The sequence below is a fragment of the Colletotrichum orchidophilum genome (genome assembly GCF_001831195.1).
Source record: "Colletotrichum orchidophilum strain IMI 309357 chromosome Unknown Scaffold_17.1, whole genome shotgun sequence".
Taxonomy (NCBI): domain Eukaryota; kingdom Fungi; phylum Ascomycota; class Sordariomycetes; order Glomerellales; family Glomerellaceae; genus Colletotrichum; species Colletotrichum orchidophilum.
Genome location: NW_019172973.1, coordinates 64,376 through 80,131, shown reverse-complemented (window position 1 = coordinate 80,131; position 15,756 = coordinate 64,376). Strand labels below are relative to the sequence as shown.

The following is a 15,756-nucleotide window of genomic DNA, read 5'->3' as shown; positions in this document are numbered from 1 at the left end:
CTCTTCTCAGCGAATTATAGGATCCAGCACTGCGATACTGCCTCCATCTTCTGCTGCAGGTGCTACGGACAGTTGAATGATGCCCTGCTGCCTAGCTGCCAGGACTTGACTATGACAGCAGCATCCCATCCCATCTGATGGCTGACCTGAGGAAACATTTTGAGACGAGCTGCTACAGTGCAGTAACAGCACAAAAGGCAGACTGATCAACAAAACTATCTCTCTGTATTTTTTATGTATACTGTGAATACCAACCTTGTCTTAATTGTTGACTGGAGATGGCATGCGGGCACTGATCGAGTGGAGTGACCATTGGGGACACTTCTCAAGCAGTATATATTCGCTTCGCTTACATTCTGTCATTATGCGTCGCCTACCAAACACAGCTAGCTTACTCGCAGTTGACTGATCTGGCCGATGAGCTTTAGGGGGCGTTAGCTCAGCTTGCTTTAATCCATAGCTATTTTTGTACGTGGAAAGGGCAACTACCAGAAAAGCTAGCATATGTTGCCTCCTCTTCTGCTCACGTTCTCAATGTTTGAGAAGTCAAAAACTGCTCTCATAGGCCTCTTTCAAGCATCTGGTAATGGCTCTGGCGGCCTGTACTGTTTAAAGATAAGATGTAAGGTCGGGATGACGTACGATAGTGCATATAGCGGCACGTTCTAGAAAGCAACTTAAAAGGATTCATTTTCGGCTTTAAAGAGTAGTTTTTCTTCCCCTGTTGAGCACGGTGAGTTGTACATAGTAATGTGGGATTTGTGTGAAAATTGTGTGGGTCACATTCAAGGAGTCGAAGTGTGTTGCAAAGAGGAAGAAACAGATACTCATGACTAGCAGAACCCAACAAGAGGTGGACCTGATACCCAGCAGGTGATCATCCAGCACGAAGATAAAGCGCGAGGGACGACGCTCTATGTACTCATATCAGCCCTTCTTAAAATACTTATAAACACCAGAGAGGAAGTTGGTCGTTATTAACCATTCTGGTCTACTCAGAAAAGGAAAGCCAGAGTGACTCGTCAGGCGACCATAACTGAAAACAAAAGACAAAGAGGACGCAAGTTGGACCGGAAACAACGCAGTAAAACCAATCTTTCCCTTGTCCACCCAACCTGGCCCGATTACTTAGCCAATGTTTTGATGTGACTGTCTCGCCGGTTAATTTTTCAACATGCATCATGTCAGTAAGTCAGTCTCCTCTAGACTGTGCTCACCCAGAAGCAATGCTTACATGTCGCCCATAGCCACCATACACACTGTCTGCCACATACTGAGGCCGATGCGGGGCGTAACCCCGCGGTAAAGGCCCCTGAGGCCGTTCGTCTGGTAGATATACCTAAACGCATTGCCCACCGTCATCTTCCTAGGACGGTCAGGGTATTCCTTTTTGCTCTGCATCTCGACGTGGATGACCTCGATTGGCAGATTCCAGCCTGAGAGAGCACCACCCAAAGCCGACGCTGTGGTTTTCTCTACCGCGCTCAACTTGTCGCCGTCGCCGTCTTCCTCGTGCGTGACTTTGCGGATGCCCTGCTCTGCAAGGCGGCTCAGGCCGAAGCGCGTGCCCCAGTTCGTCATTTGGCGGATGGCAACGGCATGAACGCCCTTGTTGATCTCGCGCAGGCCCTCACGTCCGTAGATATCCACAAACGTCACCTAGATGGAGACCGACTGCCCTGACGCGGCCATCTTGTGCTAGGTAATCTTGACCGTCTTCATACATGTGCAGATACCCATGGTCGTGTACGCCTGTGCGACACCGCCCATCGCGCCGCCGATAATGCTTCTACCGAGCTCACTAGCACCGCACTCCGCGCGTAGTACTCGGCCTCGGAGGCGACGAAGAGCAGCACTGCGCCCTTGGTCGAAGCCTCGATCCAGGCCCACGGGATCAAGCCTTGGTAGACTAGACATTTCGCTTTAGATTAGTGAGGCTGGGAAAGCAGGGCGGGGGTTGATGTTGTGGGGAATAGCACGCACAGCCCAGGACGCCACCGCGGTTCCAAATGCGGCCCAGGGCAGTCGCGAACCCATCGCCTCAGTTGGCGGCCATGGTGGTCTCGATGATGTCTGAGGGCTGGCTGAGGGTGGTGACCTCAAACAAGGTGAGGCCGGCGCCCAGGAGCAGGTTGGAGAACTTGATGGGCTTTCTCTCCAGCTTCTGCGGCTGCGAGGCCGCGCTTAGAGACGCAGTTACTTTAACCGCAGTTACGGCGGACATGACATTAATGGATGTTACGCAGGAAGAAAAAGCCCTTCATTAGAGAAGAGGAAGATTGCCTCTTTGCAGGTGTGCTAGCAAGGCAGCTAGGGGCAGGGGGGATTCCTTAGTCGGCTCGACGAAAATGCAGTTCTGTTGTTCCCATACACGTATTATACGGCGCCAGTCGATCGTGCAATTGAGCTTCAACAGACGAGAGTTGTGAGAAGACATGAATCAAAGGGAGGCAGCGGGTATTCGGGCCTCGAGCCCGGGCCCTGCCGACTTCCGTCTTGCATCACCACACTCTTCTTTGACGTTGAATTCGGAAGTTGAACGAAGTATGGCTGCGATCATTGCAAGTGATGGCCAGCCTGAAGGGGGCTTGCAGACCTCTCAAGGTACAACAGCAGAGACAACTACAGTGCTATGCCATCCAAATCTTCCATTGGTCTCTACAAGTAATGTCAGCAATCGAATATGGGCCATAAAAGCTGCCGCAGCCTGCTCGTGTTGGTTCTTTTGGGTGTACGGCGTAATTGGGTGAGCGCGGGGCTTGGCCATGGATGGAACCCCACACCAGGCGACGCGCGCTTTTCTTCCTCTATCTCCCGATGTCCAGCCTGATTTCGGGTGCTTCTCATTTCCAACCTGTCCCTGAGCTATACCCGGCAAGATGTCTTTTCGGGAGAGATTCAAACGCAAACTTGGATTGCGCAGCTCCAAGGACCATGATTCATGTCAAAGTCAGGACTATGTCCAGCAAGACATACAGCAGCCCCATCTTCGAGCCGCTGGATCGTCGAGCGAAAGAAATAGCACCAATACTCTGACCGACTCGCCTAGTCCATCGACTCCCCTGACACAGTGTCTTTCCGATCAACCTCCGCAAGGCCACGTGAATGAAGGCGCAATTCAAGAGGCAGCGCTTACCCGCAAAGACAACGACGAACATGATATACGGGCGCTCTGGGACCTGGCGTATGAGGCGCTGAGAGAAGAAGATGAACGGCTCATCCAGGATTTTGAAGAGAAAATCGAGGGCGACCTTAGCGCTGGCCTGAGTAAGGCTGTGGGCTCTCGAGTCGCCAAGAGAGAGTGGATGGATGCGGTCCTCGCACGCAAGATGGAGCAGGTCAACCAAGACTCGTGGAAGCTAAAGTTTCGAAGCTCCGAGGTGCTCGTAAAGGACGTGGTGAAACCTGTCTTGGGAGTTGTAAGCTGGGCCAACGAATTTATCACAAAGGCCGTGAGCTCAAATCCGTCCGCATCACTCGCTTGGGGCGGCGTCAGTCTGCTGCTGCCGGTAAGTTTTGATTTCGCCATCACCTTTGCTGAGTTTCAGAGGCTAAATATTTCATATAGCTGCTCTTGAATCCTTCTAAGCAGGCCGCCTCTTTGGCCCAGGGAATAGAATACATCTCGTCCCTGATTGTTCAGAGTTACCTGTGGGAGGACCTTTATGAGCGGCGCTTCAAGTCTGAGCCTGGCGGCTCGTCTCAGACTTCGAATCATACGTACCGAAGCGCTCTGAAAACGCTATATCGTCATGTCTTAAAGTTCCAGATTACCAGCTATTGCTACTATGCCCACAGCACCGCCTACCGCCTGGGTCTGGACTCTGTGAAGTGGAATGAGTGGGAAGAGCTTCTGGAGAAGATCAAAGATCAAGAGAGAGTGCTTTCTGCTGTTCTCACTATTTGCCGGGATGTGAGATACGACGAGGAATGCTTCGCTGCCGAGCAGAGACACAGACAGGTCATGTCTTGCTGGGAAAGTATCGGGACTGATGTCTCCGGACTCCTGTCAGCAGTCAGAGAGGCTCAGAGGGAGGACAAGCGCAAAGAGCTGCTTCAGTGGCTGTGCGCAGTTGACACTTCTGCGTTATACAACGCAGCGCGCGATAAACACCAAATCGGCACATGCAGGTGGTTGGTCGAGGACAGCAAGGACTTTAAAACGTGGATGGAGTCCCCGAAATCTTTGTTATGGCTCAATGGAAAGCGTAAGGGCTCTGTCTCTTTAATGTTACCCAATAAATCTGTTGCTAATTTTAAACAGCTGGTTCTGGAAAGTCGATCCTGAGCTCGTCTGTCATTAAGCACGTGCAAGATAATTGCAAGTCCGACCCTGGAACAGCACTCGCATACTTCTACTTCAACTTTGGAAGCCAGGAGCAGCAGAGTGTGGCCATCATGCTCTCTTCCTTTGTCAAGCAGCTGTGTGCCAGTCGACCCGATACGCCACAGGCCATCAAAAACTTCGAGGGCTACAAGACGAAAGGCGAGCGCCCAGACACAAAAACACTTGAGGACGCTTTGATAGCGTCTTCCCGTGGATTTTCGGGCGTTTTCATCGTCATAGACGCTCTCGATGAATGTTCTATCCAGAACGGAGAGCGAGGGAAATTGTTGGCTTCCCTAACTCGCATAGTAGCTGCAATGCCCGATAGTCTGCACCTGTTCTGTACGAGTAGGCCGGAGCCAGACATCAGCACGGCGATCACTAGGCTACTGTCTTCAACTTCGGGAAACGAGATCAACCTCATGGAAGATACCACGGGGTTAGACGGCGACATGAGTACGTACATCGACTCAGTACTGGAGTCAGATGATTACCGTTCGTGGCCCGCCGAGCTCAAAGATGATGCGAAAAGGCTACTGATTGAAAAGGCAGATGGAATGTAGGTCAAAAAAAGGGGGGTTCAGAGACGACGCTCGAGCGAGACTAATCATCGTGTCAGGTTTCAATACATCGTGTGCCAATTCGAAGGATTGCGGAACCTTCGCTCCAAAAGTCTTATCAGCTCAGCGCTGAAGAATCTTCCCAAAGGACTCGACGCAACTTATGATAGGCTGCTTCTCAGTCTGGAGCCCGAGTTCGAAGCTCAGATCTTGAACACACTCAAATGGCTCGCGTTTGCGAATAGAACCCTGCGACTGGAAGAACTGGCTGAGATATTCATCTTTCATCCTGAGCGCGCTGTCCTGTTCGACAAAGAAGAGCGGCTTTTTGAGCCAGAAGAAGTTCTGCGATATATACCAAGTCTTGTCACAGTCCAGAAAGTGCATGACAAGGACACGAGTGACGCAGTCGATGACAAATCGAGGAGATTCACAACATACGTACGACTGGCTCATTTTACCGTCAAGGAGTATATGATCTCCAGTCGTATTGGCAAAGGGCCAGCCGCTCGCTACTCATTCACCGAGAACGACGCTCACTTGCATATTTCGCATTGTTGCCTCGCTTATCATCTCTATAAGGTCGACGAGACTTATACAGACGATAGCTTCCCTGTTGGGGATTACGCAACTGGCAACATCGGATGGCATCTTGAGATGACGCCGCGGCACAAATGGACCTCTGAAATCGTCCGCCTCGCTGCACGCGCTCTCGCTGTGCACAGTTCCAGTCTCATAGAGATTTTGTGCATCACAATCAACCGTGATGATTTCGACGCTGGCAAACCCGGCCTAGAACAATCTCTCCGGCGGCCGTATTGCTATACTGCCTCACGTGGCTTTCTGCATCTCACCGATTTGCTGCTCTCTCCAGCCTCCGATACCTACGACTATTTGACACAGGAAGACCTGGACCTGACGCTGCTAAAAGCTGCGTCGGCGGGGAGCTCAGGGATCGTTCGACTTCTCCTCGACAAGGGTGCTCATGTCAATGCGCAGAACGACAAAGGGGAGTCAGCTCTGCAGCTCGCTGCGTCACGAAATCACTCAGAAACCGTGAATTTACTCCTGAGTCGTGGTGCTGACACGTGTAAGTCGGTATGTGCTTTGACGTCAACTTTGTCGTCGCTTGACAGCATGTACTGGAAGACGATATCAGAGCAAAGTTCGAATTGGACGACATCGGCGGACTGCAATAATAGTCTGCAGCTTCTTATCGATCATGGCGCAGATATCAACAAGCAGTGTGCTGTTCATGGGACCGCCTTAAGCATGGCAGCAAGTAAATTGTGGGATCACCGAACGCGATACTTTGTGGACTTCTTACTCCAACGCGGTGCTGACGTCAATCTGTTGGGAGGCTATTTTGGCTACCCGCTTCAGGCAGCATGCTCATCTTTGATCGGCGTCTGCGAAGATAACGACTACGAGTTCCAAAGTGAAGTGGTCATGGCTTTGCTCGAGATGGGTGCTGAAGTAAATGCTCAAGGGGGCAGGTACGGCAATGCGTTGCAGGCTGCGAGCTGTGCCAGCAATATTAGGACAGTTTATCATTTGCTTCGTAGAGGCGCCGTCATAAACATGCCAGGCGGCCACTACGGAACCGCATTGCAAGCAGCATGTGCAAACAAGCATTGGTTCACCGCGGAAGAGTTGCTGGATGGAGGTGCAGAAGTTAATGTCCAAGGAGGTGTGTATGGCAATGCTTTGCAGGCGGCATGTTATTCCAATGAGGTGCACGAGGAGTATTCTAGGATGGAGATTGTACAGCATCTGCTGGAAAGGGGTGCCGATGTGAATGCTGGCGGTGGAAAATTTGCAAGCGCGCTGCAAGCCGCATGCGCATCAAAAAATAATTCTGGTGAAGCGATAGCAAGGTTGCTACTCAGCAAGGGCGCCAAGATCAATGCGCAGGGAGGGAAATACGGCACAGCAATTCAAGGCGCCTGCGCAAGAGGTAACACAGACGTAGTCTTCTTACTTCTCGGCCACGGCTGCGATCTGAACATCGAGGGCGGCAAGTACGGAACTGCACTGCAAGCGGCCTGCGCACCGAAAGCCTTTTACGCGAGGGTTTTCTACTATAAACTCGTGCGCCTATTGATTCAACGTGGCGCCGACGTTCACGTTCAAGGCGGGAAATTCGGGAGCGCATGGCACGCTGCGGCTGCACAAATCAGTGGGAAATCCACCAAGGTCAATGGCACGCTGAAGATGCTGCTCAATCACGGTGTTGATGTGAACGACAGCAGGGGTCGGCTACACGGAACTGCTTTGCAAGCCGCCATTGAGCTCTGTCGAAATCCAGAAAAGGCCATTGCCAGAGTTCGTTTCTTGCTTGAACGTGGCGCTGACATCAACGCAGGAGCCGGTTTGTATGGATTCCCCTTGCAATCGGCGTGCGTGGCGTCATACAGTGATGGGAGGTCCGCAAACTGGAAGGTTCTGTCTTACCTCTTTGAAAACTGCCCCGATATCGACGTCAACATGACAGGAGGTAAATTTGGCACGGCCCTGCAGGCAGCAGCGTACACAGGCAACATGTATGCCGTATACCTACTGGTTGGTGATGTCGAGAATGCTGACGCTGAGTATCAATTTTTTGCTGGTGGCTCGGGCTCTGGCGGCCATGACGATTCTGACTCTGACGGTTATGATGACTCTGTGTCTGACGTTCATGATGACTCTGTGTCTGGCGCTCATGATGACGCCCCTCGTGCCCCGCGTCGTGTGGCCAATATCAACGCCCATGGCGGCGAGTACGGCAGCGCACTTGTCGCAGCGGCGCATGTAAGCGAGACATTTGTGGCGGAATCACTTCTTAATTACGGCGCTGAAGCAGACGCTCGCGGCGGGAAATACGGTACCGCACTCAACACAGCGGTGGTCAAAGGAAACTGGGATCTTGTCGAGACCCTGCTCAAGGCTGGTGCGAAGCCAGGCTGCCGTGACCTACCAGAACACGATGAGGAGTGGTTGAAATGGGTCGAGAAGGAAGATGGGCGGGGTGCTGTGGAGGGGTATAGGAAGTTTTGGGAGAAGCAGAAGCTCAAATCGGCACCTACAAGTACATGAAGAAGTTAGTTTGAGAGAAGAGAAAACCGTTTGAAATGATTTACTTTGATTTTTGCACAAAGGCAAATACTCCATACACATACGCGAAACTTTAGACCGTTTCTAAGTATTTATGGCACGTCGAGGTGATCAGAGTCTAATCTCAAGAATATACCTCAACCCTCGTCTTAGGGCAAAATGGGGAGGTCGATGCTGAACTGAAGCAGTTTCAGAAAGATTTCTGTATTATCAGTCGTCTGCTTTCTTTATTTCAGGTAATTCTGTTGCAGAGTATTGACCAAGAATGCGACGGCAAAGACTAGACGAAGAACCATCTCAACTCCAAATTGTCCTCGTCAAACCGTTTCGACAGAGGCACGGATAGCATCCTTCGCACGCCAAGCTCCCTGCAATCGAGCACAACATCTTTTAGACTTGAAGAGAGGTATGGATATGCCTCAACCCTAAGGTCAGTAATTGTGCATGTAGGCTGTCTGCCGTTTATGAACCCGCAAATTGTTAAGAACAGCGACCTACTCCTTGCCGTGATTCTAGAACTAGTTTCCCCTAGAGAACTCCTTTGGCAACAATTACAACTCCACCTTTCCTACCAATAATATCACAAGATTTGAACTCCAGCGTCCTACTTGCGTCTTTGCTGACGGTGTACGTAATGAGAAAGCTTCTTGACTCTTCTACATCATCACGTCTGCTTTCTGCTACAACGTCATCCGAAGTTTAGAAAACGGAAGTCAACTCCTCACCCTGGCCTACGTGTTATATCGACCAGGACCACGAAGAAACAGGTTTGAAACATAAAACTTTCCTTTTTGCCCGAATAGCCAAGTAACACGCATAGATACCGCCATCACAATGAGCATCGCCGCGACCATCATGCAAATTTTTGGCCCAGAGATCGGAGTTGATAACCCTAACCCTGGAACAAGCACCGGCGGCAAGCAGAAGGCGTGCGACTGACGTCTGCTTATGACATATCGCGTAGTGCAGCAGCGTCCACGCAGGAATCGACTCAAAGCTGGCCGGTAGTCGTCTTCCTCAAGTGGGGGGACTGGGCGACGAATAATAGGGACGCATCCGCAGAGATATCGCCCAGGATTCTCCAGGTTAACGCCCTACTCGATGAGCCATTCGACGATTTCGTATCGGCCCTGCATGGATGCAACATGTAACGGAGCAGCCCAAGCCTAGTCGTGCTTTTCATCGTCTTCAGCCATCTCCGGCCCGCGGTCGATATCGTGGACTTTATCCCCAAATGCCCAACGCCTGGTCGCATAAGTGATAAGGAAAGCGCATGTGAAGGTCCGCACCGTACGCCGCTGCGACCTTTAAAGTATCCAGATTCCCAGCTTGGGACAGCGCCAATGGTGAAAGGGTACAGATGCTCCTCCATTGGCGATGAGCTAGGGCTCCCGGTTAATGAGGCTGTGCAGTCGACGGTTGGTGCGCACCAACGCGGCCATGTCACGTCTCTCGCTGAAATGCGCGATTTGTAGCCACCTTAACCTCAGCAGGAAGGTAGAGAAACTTGGTTTGTTAAGGATCTGCCATCTGGTAGAGACTGGCGGACACTCGGATACCTCTTGCAGCGAGTGGCAAGGTCCTCCTTCTCAGCAGTTCCAGCGGTTGGCGGTGTTCCTCAACTCATGGACGCGCCTAACTTTTGGATACGCACTCTGCTGTTAGTAAGCAATTTTCTTTGAAGGCTTTGTGTGCTTGTTGGTGCTAGAAAGACGGCCAGGAGGCAAAGATTGTGTGAGCAAGCCTTTCGACTCAACTTGTGTCGATGGTACGATGAAATTTTTTGGATTTGATTAATTATTATTTTTTTGAGGAGGATAAAATTTAGGTACCCTAAGCTCACTATTGCTTAGCCTGTTGTCAGATAGGCACTCATACTGTTGCCCTGTCTTCGGATGCCTCCACGACCCCCGGTCATGAGAGCCGACACGGAGACCATGGCTCCGGCCCCACTCTAAATCCCGACCCGGGCGTTTTGGTCAGCAAGGATGCAGGTACCTGAAAAGAATAAAAAACATTGGTTTCTCTTGCTTCAAAAGACTTTCCCCTCTCGCCGTCTTGGCGCCTCATACAGTAATTCCCGCAAACCGGAAGCGAGCGATGGCGAACTTCCAGCCCATCGACATGGCAATAGCCAACCCAAAGCCTCGTTTCGTTAACGATCCGGAAACGAATCGGAGCTCAAGGCGATATTTACTTCAAATGGCCCACTACGATGGAAGCCATAATTAACCCTATTGCTGGGGATTCACCATCTTTCGCACCGCTTACGAATCTGATGAGGCATTCACGAAGGCCGTTGAGCGGCTCAACAACTACGCCAAACACTGGGCCTACCATGACCTCGCTCGTAGCCGAGGACGAGAGCCCAAAGACCCTTTGCCTAACCAGGATCTTTCGAATCGGTATTACAGCGAGATCATAGAGGACTCGGTACTCGCTGGCGCAGATGTGGAGGAGGTTGGAAGACGATTCGATGCCTGGGTCAAGGAACATGTCAACTCTAACGACAAACGCGATGTTCCTAATGCCCGTTTTAGATTCTGTTTGATGCTTGACCAGCAGAGTATCGATGCGATTCTGGCCATGCCCGAGGACCGGGAAACTGTTACTGATAACATGGATCCGCCCAGGAACCAGCGTTGGATCAAACTCGTCACTGGAGAGCAGTGGGCTGACCGTGGATGGCCGAAGCGCGGTAGACTATGGGGTCGTGCGGGAATGTATGAATTCTGGGGAATATGGTTCGACATAGAGGATCCGGATTTTATCTACGAGGAAAACGGATGGGCTGAAGATCCGTGGTCCGAGACTGACGGGGCTCTGAATTTTTGGGGTATTCCAGGCGTTGACTGGTAGTATTATTCTAGTATAATAATTGGCGGTTCGAATTACGCGAAGGATTCCAGGTTTGTACAGTGAACGGGAAAAGCAGTCGAGGTGATACGGGCCCGTCCGTTAACAAGAAGGACCTCTCGCGCTGCATTTCAAACGATGAAATACAGGATATTCAGAGAAACATAATAGACATTGATCTTCATACTCACATACCTTGAGTATTTGACCAGTCTTTACTGCTGGCCAGGCGAAGTGATTAAGCGATGCGAATGCGACGTTATCTCCCTCAGGACCCGTCTTAGAGGGGTTGATGTCGCTGCGCCGCCCCGCCCATGTACTTTTTGTACCCTTTGAAACCCTGTGTATTCCGCTCATAGTACAACCTCAACAGGTAAAAGAGTTCTATGCCACAGCAGCTCTGACATGATTGACAAATGAAGCAATTAGAACTCGCCGACCTGCACCAACACCTGACGCAGGTTGTCGTGCCCTAGAGTTTACGTAATTAAAGTACTTTAACAAGTACGTACCTAGATAACACTTGAACTCTATAGTCAACCTTTTATACGTATATACGAAAACGCTTTTTATATTAAAATTTTTACATAAGTTGTATTATACAAGTCTAATTAGCTTCTTTTTTAAAAAATAAAAAATTCTTTGGCGGGCAAATGTGTCCGGCGCCCATGGAAAGTGGGTCCCTGAGTACTAGAGAGCTTAGAAGAGTCAGCGGAGCCTGCTTCCCTCGTCAACAGGGATATGACATAGCAAGCATCTTACTCGCCCCATCCATCCAACAAGGGCAGAGTGCCAGAGTGGTTAATGGGTATGACTCGAATTAAACTCGCAATCATATGGCTTCGGCCGCATGAGTTCAAATCTCATCTCTGTCGTGCGAATATTCTTTTTACTTTTGTTGTGTGGCTGGTAGTTGAGACTCGGGCTGGGACCCCGCACACATGATCGCTAGTTCTTTCAGCAAGCAGTTCATTATGGAAAATGGATAGCCAATGTGAATGACATTTGTTATGTTTATGCACAACTCTATCAGGACGCACGCTTTTGATCTAGTCAAAGCCAAAATGTGGACCACCGAAACGGCTATCCAAACCACCGACGCGATACCCAAAAAGGCAGTTGAATGCGCCGCACCCTTCAGACAAATCAAGTGTGGGTAGAGCCCAAGAGGAGACGACATAGAGTTTATGCTTTCGTCTTTACACGCAAGCCATCGAGGGTAGTAAAGGAGCATACCAACCCACCCATTGGCAAGCCTTTTCGGCTATAAAACAGTATATGAGCAGCTAGTACTACTCGTCCCTTGCCTCAAAATGCCCCTCAAACTACGCGCCGCCACGCCCGCAGACGGCCCGGCCCTAACCTCCGTCTACCTCTCCGCCTTCCACGACAATCCCGTAGCCACAACTTGCTTCCCCGCAAGTTCCCAAGTGTGCCGCGAGTTTCTCGCCAAGTCATTCGCGGAAGAGATGAGCGACCCCCGATTCCAGTGGCTCGTCATCACCGACCCAGACCATAAGGAGGACCCGGACTTGCCCGTCGCCTGCGCAAAATGGGTCCGCCCGGCAAGATCCAACGAGGAAAACGTGGAGGCGCCACCTCCCATGGATGTCTGGCCAAAAGAGGGCAACCCGGAGTTTGCAGATCTCTTCTTCGGCTCCATTGGCCGGAAACACGCCGAGATCATGGGCGAGGTCAGGCACTGGTACCTTGAGCTCCTCATCTGTAGGACAGAGCATCAGGGGAAAGGTGCAGCGAGTCCCCTGCTGAGATGGGGCGTTGAGAGAGCAGACGAAGAAGGGAAACTGGCGTTCTTGGAGTCTATGCCGTTGGCCAAGGGGATCTATGAAAAGTACGGATTTCAGTCATTATGCCACCTGGATTTTATGGCACCTAGCTCGACTGTTGTAACACAGGCATTTATGCTCAGAAAAGGCAAGGCTGCCGAAGACTATGAGTTGGTGCTGAAGAGATTGAAAGCAGAGGAATCATAGCGCAATCAAATCAAAAGAATAGAGGACTTTTCTTTCTCAACAGTCAAACATTATGAACGGCCGACGATGTCGACATTGGTGAGGCCCAAACAGCGATGCTTAAAAATCCACGAAACAGGCATGCATCCATGGGTCTCTTCAAATACCTCAAGTGGATGAGTTACAATGGCTTCAAAAGTGAGTTGACTGGTGAGACATGCCCCATTTGATTCAAGTCTGATGCCAACCAACCGTTCATTTCTCTCAACTGGCGCAAATAAGTACCGCGGTCCTTGGCATCACGATAGACCAAATTTAAAGAGGCACACCAGATGCAAGACCTTGAGCTAGCGCCAGCAGATTCGAGACAGTCCCAACACTGGCCGGTTCCCGCGTGAAGCTCTCGTTATAACCCCATTGCGTAATATACAAGCTATGCACACCCCGCGCAACAATGGCGTTGATGTCACTCTGGAGAGTTGCCACAGGAGCAGGCTGATACGGCTCCCAGTCGTCGTAAAAGTCGTGCACCAGGACAGCAGACTTGGCCCTCTGCGCCGCGTCCGTCGGCAGCGCGCTCAGCGAGGCGGGCGTGAACGGCGTGTACGTGTTCCTCGGGCACCGATCCTGCGGTGCATCGGGATCGGCCGTGTAACACGTCTCCAGGGACAGTATCGCATCAGCCACGTTGTAGAGCGAGGCGCTGGCGGGGTTAACGGCGACGCCCGGATTGAGGACCACCACGCCCGTCGTGGACTTGGCGTAGTTTGTGACGTCGGTGTAGTACTGGAGCTGCGCCGGTGCGGTGTTGACTTCGTCAAAGAAGATGCCGTCCACGTGTATGTCCCAGGAGTTGCCGTCCCAACCGAGGGTCGTATCCCAGGCGGCGTAGGTTTCGATCCCCTGCTTCACGACGGCGATGTCGCGTGGCTGGGCTTGCACCGTGCCGAGAGTCGAGACGTAACCCAGGGTCACGGCGTTGGGACGGTTGTTGATTTGACCGATCCACTGGGCCCAGTCGATCTTGATACCGTCTTCGGAAGCGAATGGCGGACCGCTGTTGGGGTTGATGATGACGTTGAAAGTCAGGTCCGGATGGGCGTCAATGGCGGCAATAGCTGCTTGCCAGTCCACGGTGCCATCGTAAGGCTTCTCTAGATTATTGATTGGGTACACATAGAGGGGCAGCAGTATGTTCACCACGGCGGCTGTTGAACCTAGGAGGCTGGTAATTGGTAAGAGAAGCTTCATGGCTATTCGGAGTTGCTGGTGTTTAGGATGCAGCGGGACTGGAGGTGTATCTCAAAGTCAATTGGCGTTACTCTAGAATGCAGGCCAACTCTTCTTATATGGTTCTTGCCAAGTCGGCAGGGAAATAGGCGAGCCGAAGTCGTGCATTTATGGCCTCCCCAGGCCCTCGATCCCTCGCGTAGATGTCTAAGACTTTTGACTGGGCACACATCACATTGAACCACTTACAAGGACAACAGACCGGTCTGAGGGCACCGAAGAGTGCCAATTGTCTCTGTTGTCAATATTTCATTGTCATTGTACGACTCCAGTATGTAAAGAACGAGTAGGACCTTGAGATGATGATGGCTCAAATACGAAAGATCCCAGTTAAGCGACCAGGCAGCAGCCTGACAAAAAGTGTTTAAAGAATATGGTTCGATGGAACAGGCTGCTCACCCACATTTGGAAGGTCCCACCAGCTTAGGATCAACTTTTTCAGCGCTAAGTACATGTAGGTAGTCTAGGTATGTCGCACAGTCCTTCAATGTCAGCTGACTGTAAATGCCTAATTCATGCCATCTCATATTTCTTAGACCTCATTCCGTAGTCATCAGTTCCACATCTCCCTCCCGAGCAGGCTCTGTCGCTTAAAAGAATTCAAAATCTTTCCTTTGTGAACGGATGAATGGCTGTACGACGTAGAGATACAACAACATCTTGATCGTGCTTCAAGAGCCGCGCGAGTAAAGAGTAAATCACCACGAGCAAGAGCGCCTAGACACGGACAAGGAAAAGGGCGATCGATAATGAACTCTTGGGAAAAGAAACTTGATGACGAGATCTCCAAAAACAACTAATGATCAGATCTGAAACGCGTAGACTATACATCGTCACTGACTCCGAGACCTCATCATGAGCGGAGGCCATCCTAATACTTGGCCCATTTCAACATAGTCGGCATGCACTCGAAAGATGAGGAATAACGGGCATCACATCAATTTCAACGATGAAATGAAATAGCGGTCATCGACGAAGAGGTCCGGCGATGGGTTGTTAGATTGACCTGAAGTCAAGTAATCACTTACAAGTGTGTTTCTGGGTCGGGGACATGGATTCCTACTTTGATCCCGAAAAGTGGCCACGCCCCTTTGCTTCCCGCAGGTTCCGGGGCGCAAAAGAGATTCGCTATTCGATTCTCATTATTGCTGGGACTCAATCTGAGTTTCTTTTTGGCATAAGCTCAAGGGACGTTGAATACAGTAATTCGGTTGAATAGCGCAAGTTCGCCCAAGGTGTATTCGCCTAATGACAAGAAAGACGTTATTGCAATGCCGCCGACTCAAACAATCTTCATTTTTTACACATCAATTAGGTCTGGTCTCGAGCCGTAATTCGCGTGTTACACGTGCATGGGAGTGTAGTTCACGCACCGTGATGCCAAAGGCGGTTTTCTGCCATGAAGGTTTAGACCATCAGACAGGAGACAGCATGATCGGACCCGATCGGGTTGGCGGCAATGATCCCGACAGGAGCAGGATGGGACGGCGGCACGATGCTTGTCTTCCTTCGGACAACACGCTAAGAATTGGGCCGTCAGGGATTGCAAAGACCTGGTCTTCGCATGCGCCCCCTGCAAACATGAAGCCTTTGCAAAAAAAAAAATTGCGTGTTGCTGTCAACCCCACCACCTTCAACGTTGCGAGACTAGGATCTA

The 15,756-nt window shown here is 51.0% G+C and overlaps 6 protein-coding genes across 6 annotated transcripts; 3 read left to right on the top strand and 3 right to left on the bottom strand.

The window, feature by feature from the left end:
• Positions 1-1,230: 1,230 nt before the first annotated feature.
• CORC01_02894 (mitochondrial DNA replication protein YHM2) lies at positions 1,231-1,907 on the bottom strand (the record flags this gene model as incomplete). The annotated part of the gene is made up of 2 exons (XM_022614544.1): positions 1,231-1,659; positions 1,803-1,907. Coding segments are annotated over 2 exons (534 nt in total), but the record flags the coding sequence as incomplete, so codon positions are not given.
• Positions 1,908-2,879: 972 nt separating this feature from the next.
• CORC01_02893 (uncharacterized protein) lies at positions 2,880-7,962 on the top strand (the record flags this gene model as incomplete). Its single annotated transcript, XM_022614543.1, has 4 exons — positions 2,880-3,509; positions 3,569-4,208; positions 4,265-4,886; positions 4,947-7,962. 4 exons carry the CDS (start codon positions 2,880-2,882, stop codon positions 7,960-7,962), a joined length of 4,908 nt encoding a protein of 1,635 aa, XP_022478844.1.
• Positions 7,963-8,971: 1,009 nt separating this feature from the next.
• Positions 8,972-9,352, bottom strand: CORC01_02892 (uncharacterized protein; the record flags this gene model as incomplete). Its single annotated transcript, XM_022614542.1, has 1 exon — positions 8,972-9,352. The coding sequence occupies one exon, from the start codon at positions 9,350-9,352 to the stop codon at positions 8,972-8,974; it is 381 nt and encodes a 126-aa protein (XP_022478843.1).
• A 393-nt stretch (positions 9,353-9,745) lies between these two features.
• Positions 9,746-10,839, top strand: CORC01_02891 (uncharacterized protein; the record flags this gene model as incomplete). The annotated part of the gene is made up of 3 exons (XM_022614541.1): positions 9,746-9,748; positions 9,845-9,958; positions 10,264-10,839. The coding sequence occupies 3 exons, from the start codon at positions 9,746-9,748 to the stop codon at positions 10,837-10,839; spliced, it is 693 nt and encodes a 230-aa protein (XP_022478842.1).
• Positions 10,840-12,149: 1,310 nt separating this feature from the next.
• On the top strand, positions 12,150-12,830 carry CORC01_02890 (acetyltransferase; the record flags this gene model as incomplete). The annotated part of the gene is made up of 1 exon (XM_022614540.1): positions 12,150-12,830. The coding sequence occupies one exon, from the start codon at positions 12,150-12,152 to the stop codon at positions 12,828-12,830; it is 681 nt and encodes a 226-aa protein (XP_022478841.1).
• A 294-nt stretch (positions 12,831-13,124) lies between these two features.
• On the bottom strand, positions 13,125-14,060 carry CORC01_02889 (uncharacterized protein; the record flags this gene model as incomplete). The annotated part of the gene is made up of 1 exon (XM_022614539.1): positions 13,125-14,060. The coding sequence occupies one exon, from the start codon at positions 14,058-14,060 to the stop codon at positions 13,125-13,127; it is 936 nt and encodes a 311-aa protein (XP_022478840.1).
• Between the last annotated feature and the right edge of the window lie 1,696 nt (positions 14,061-15,756).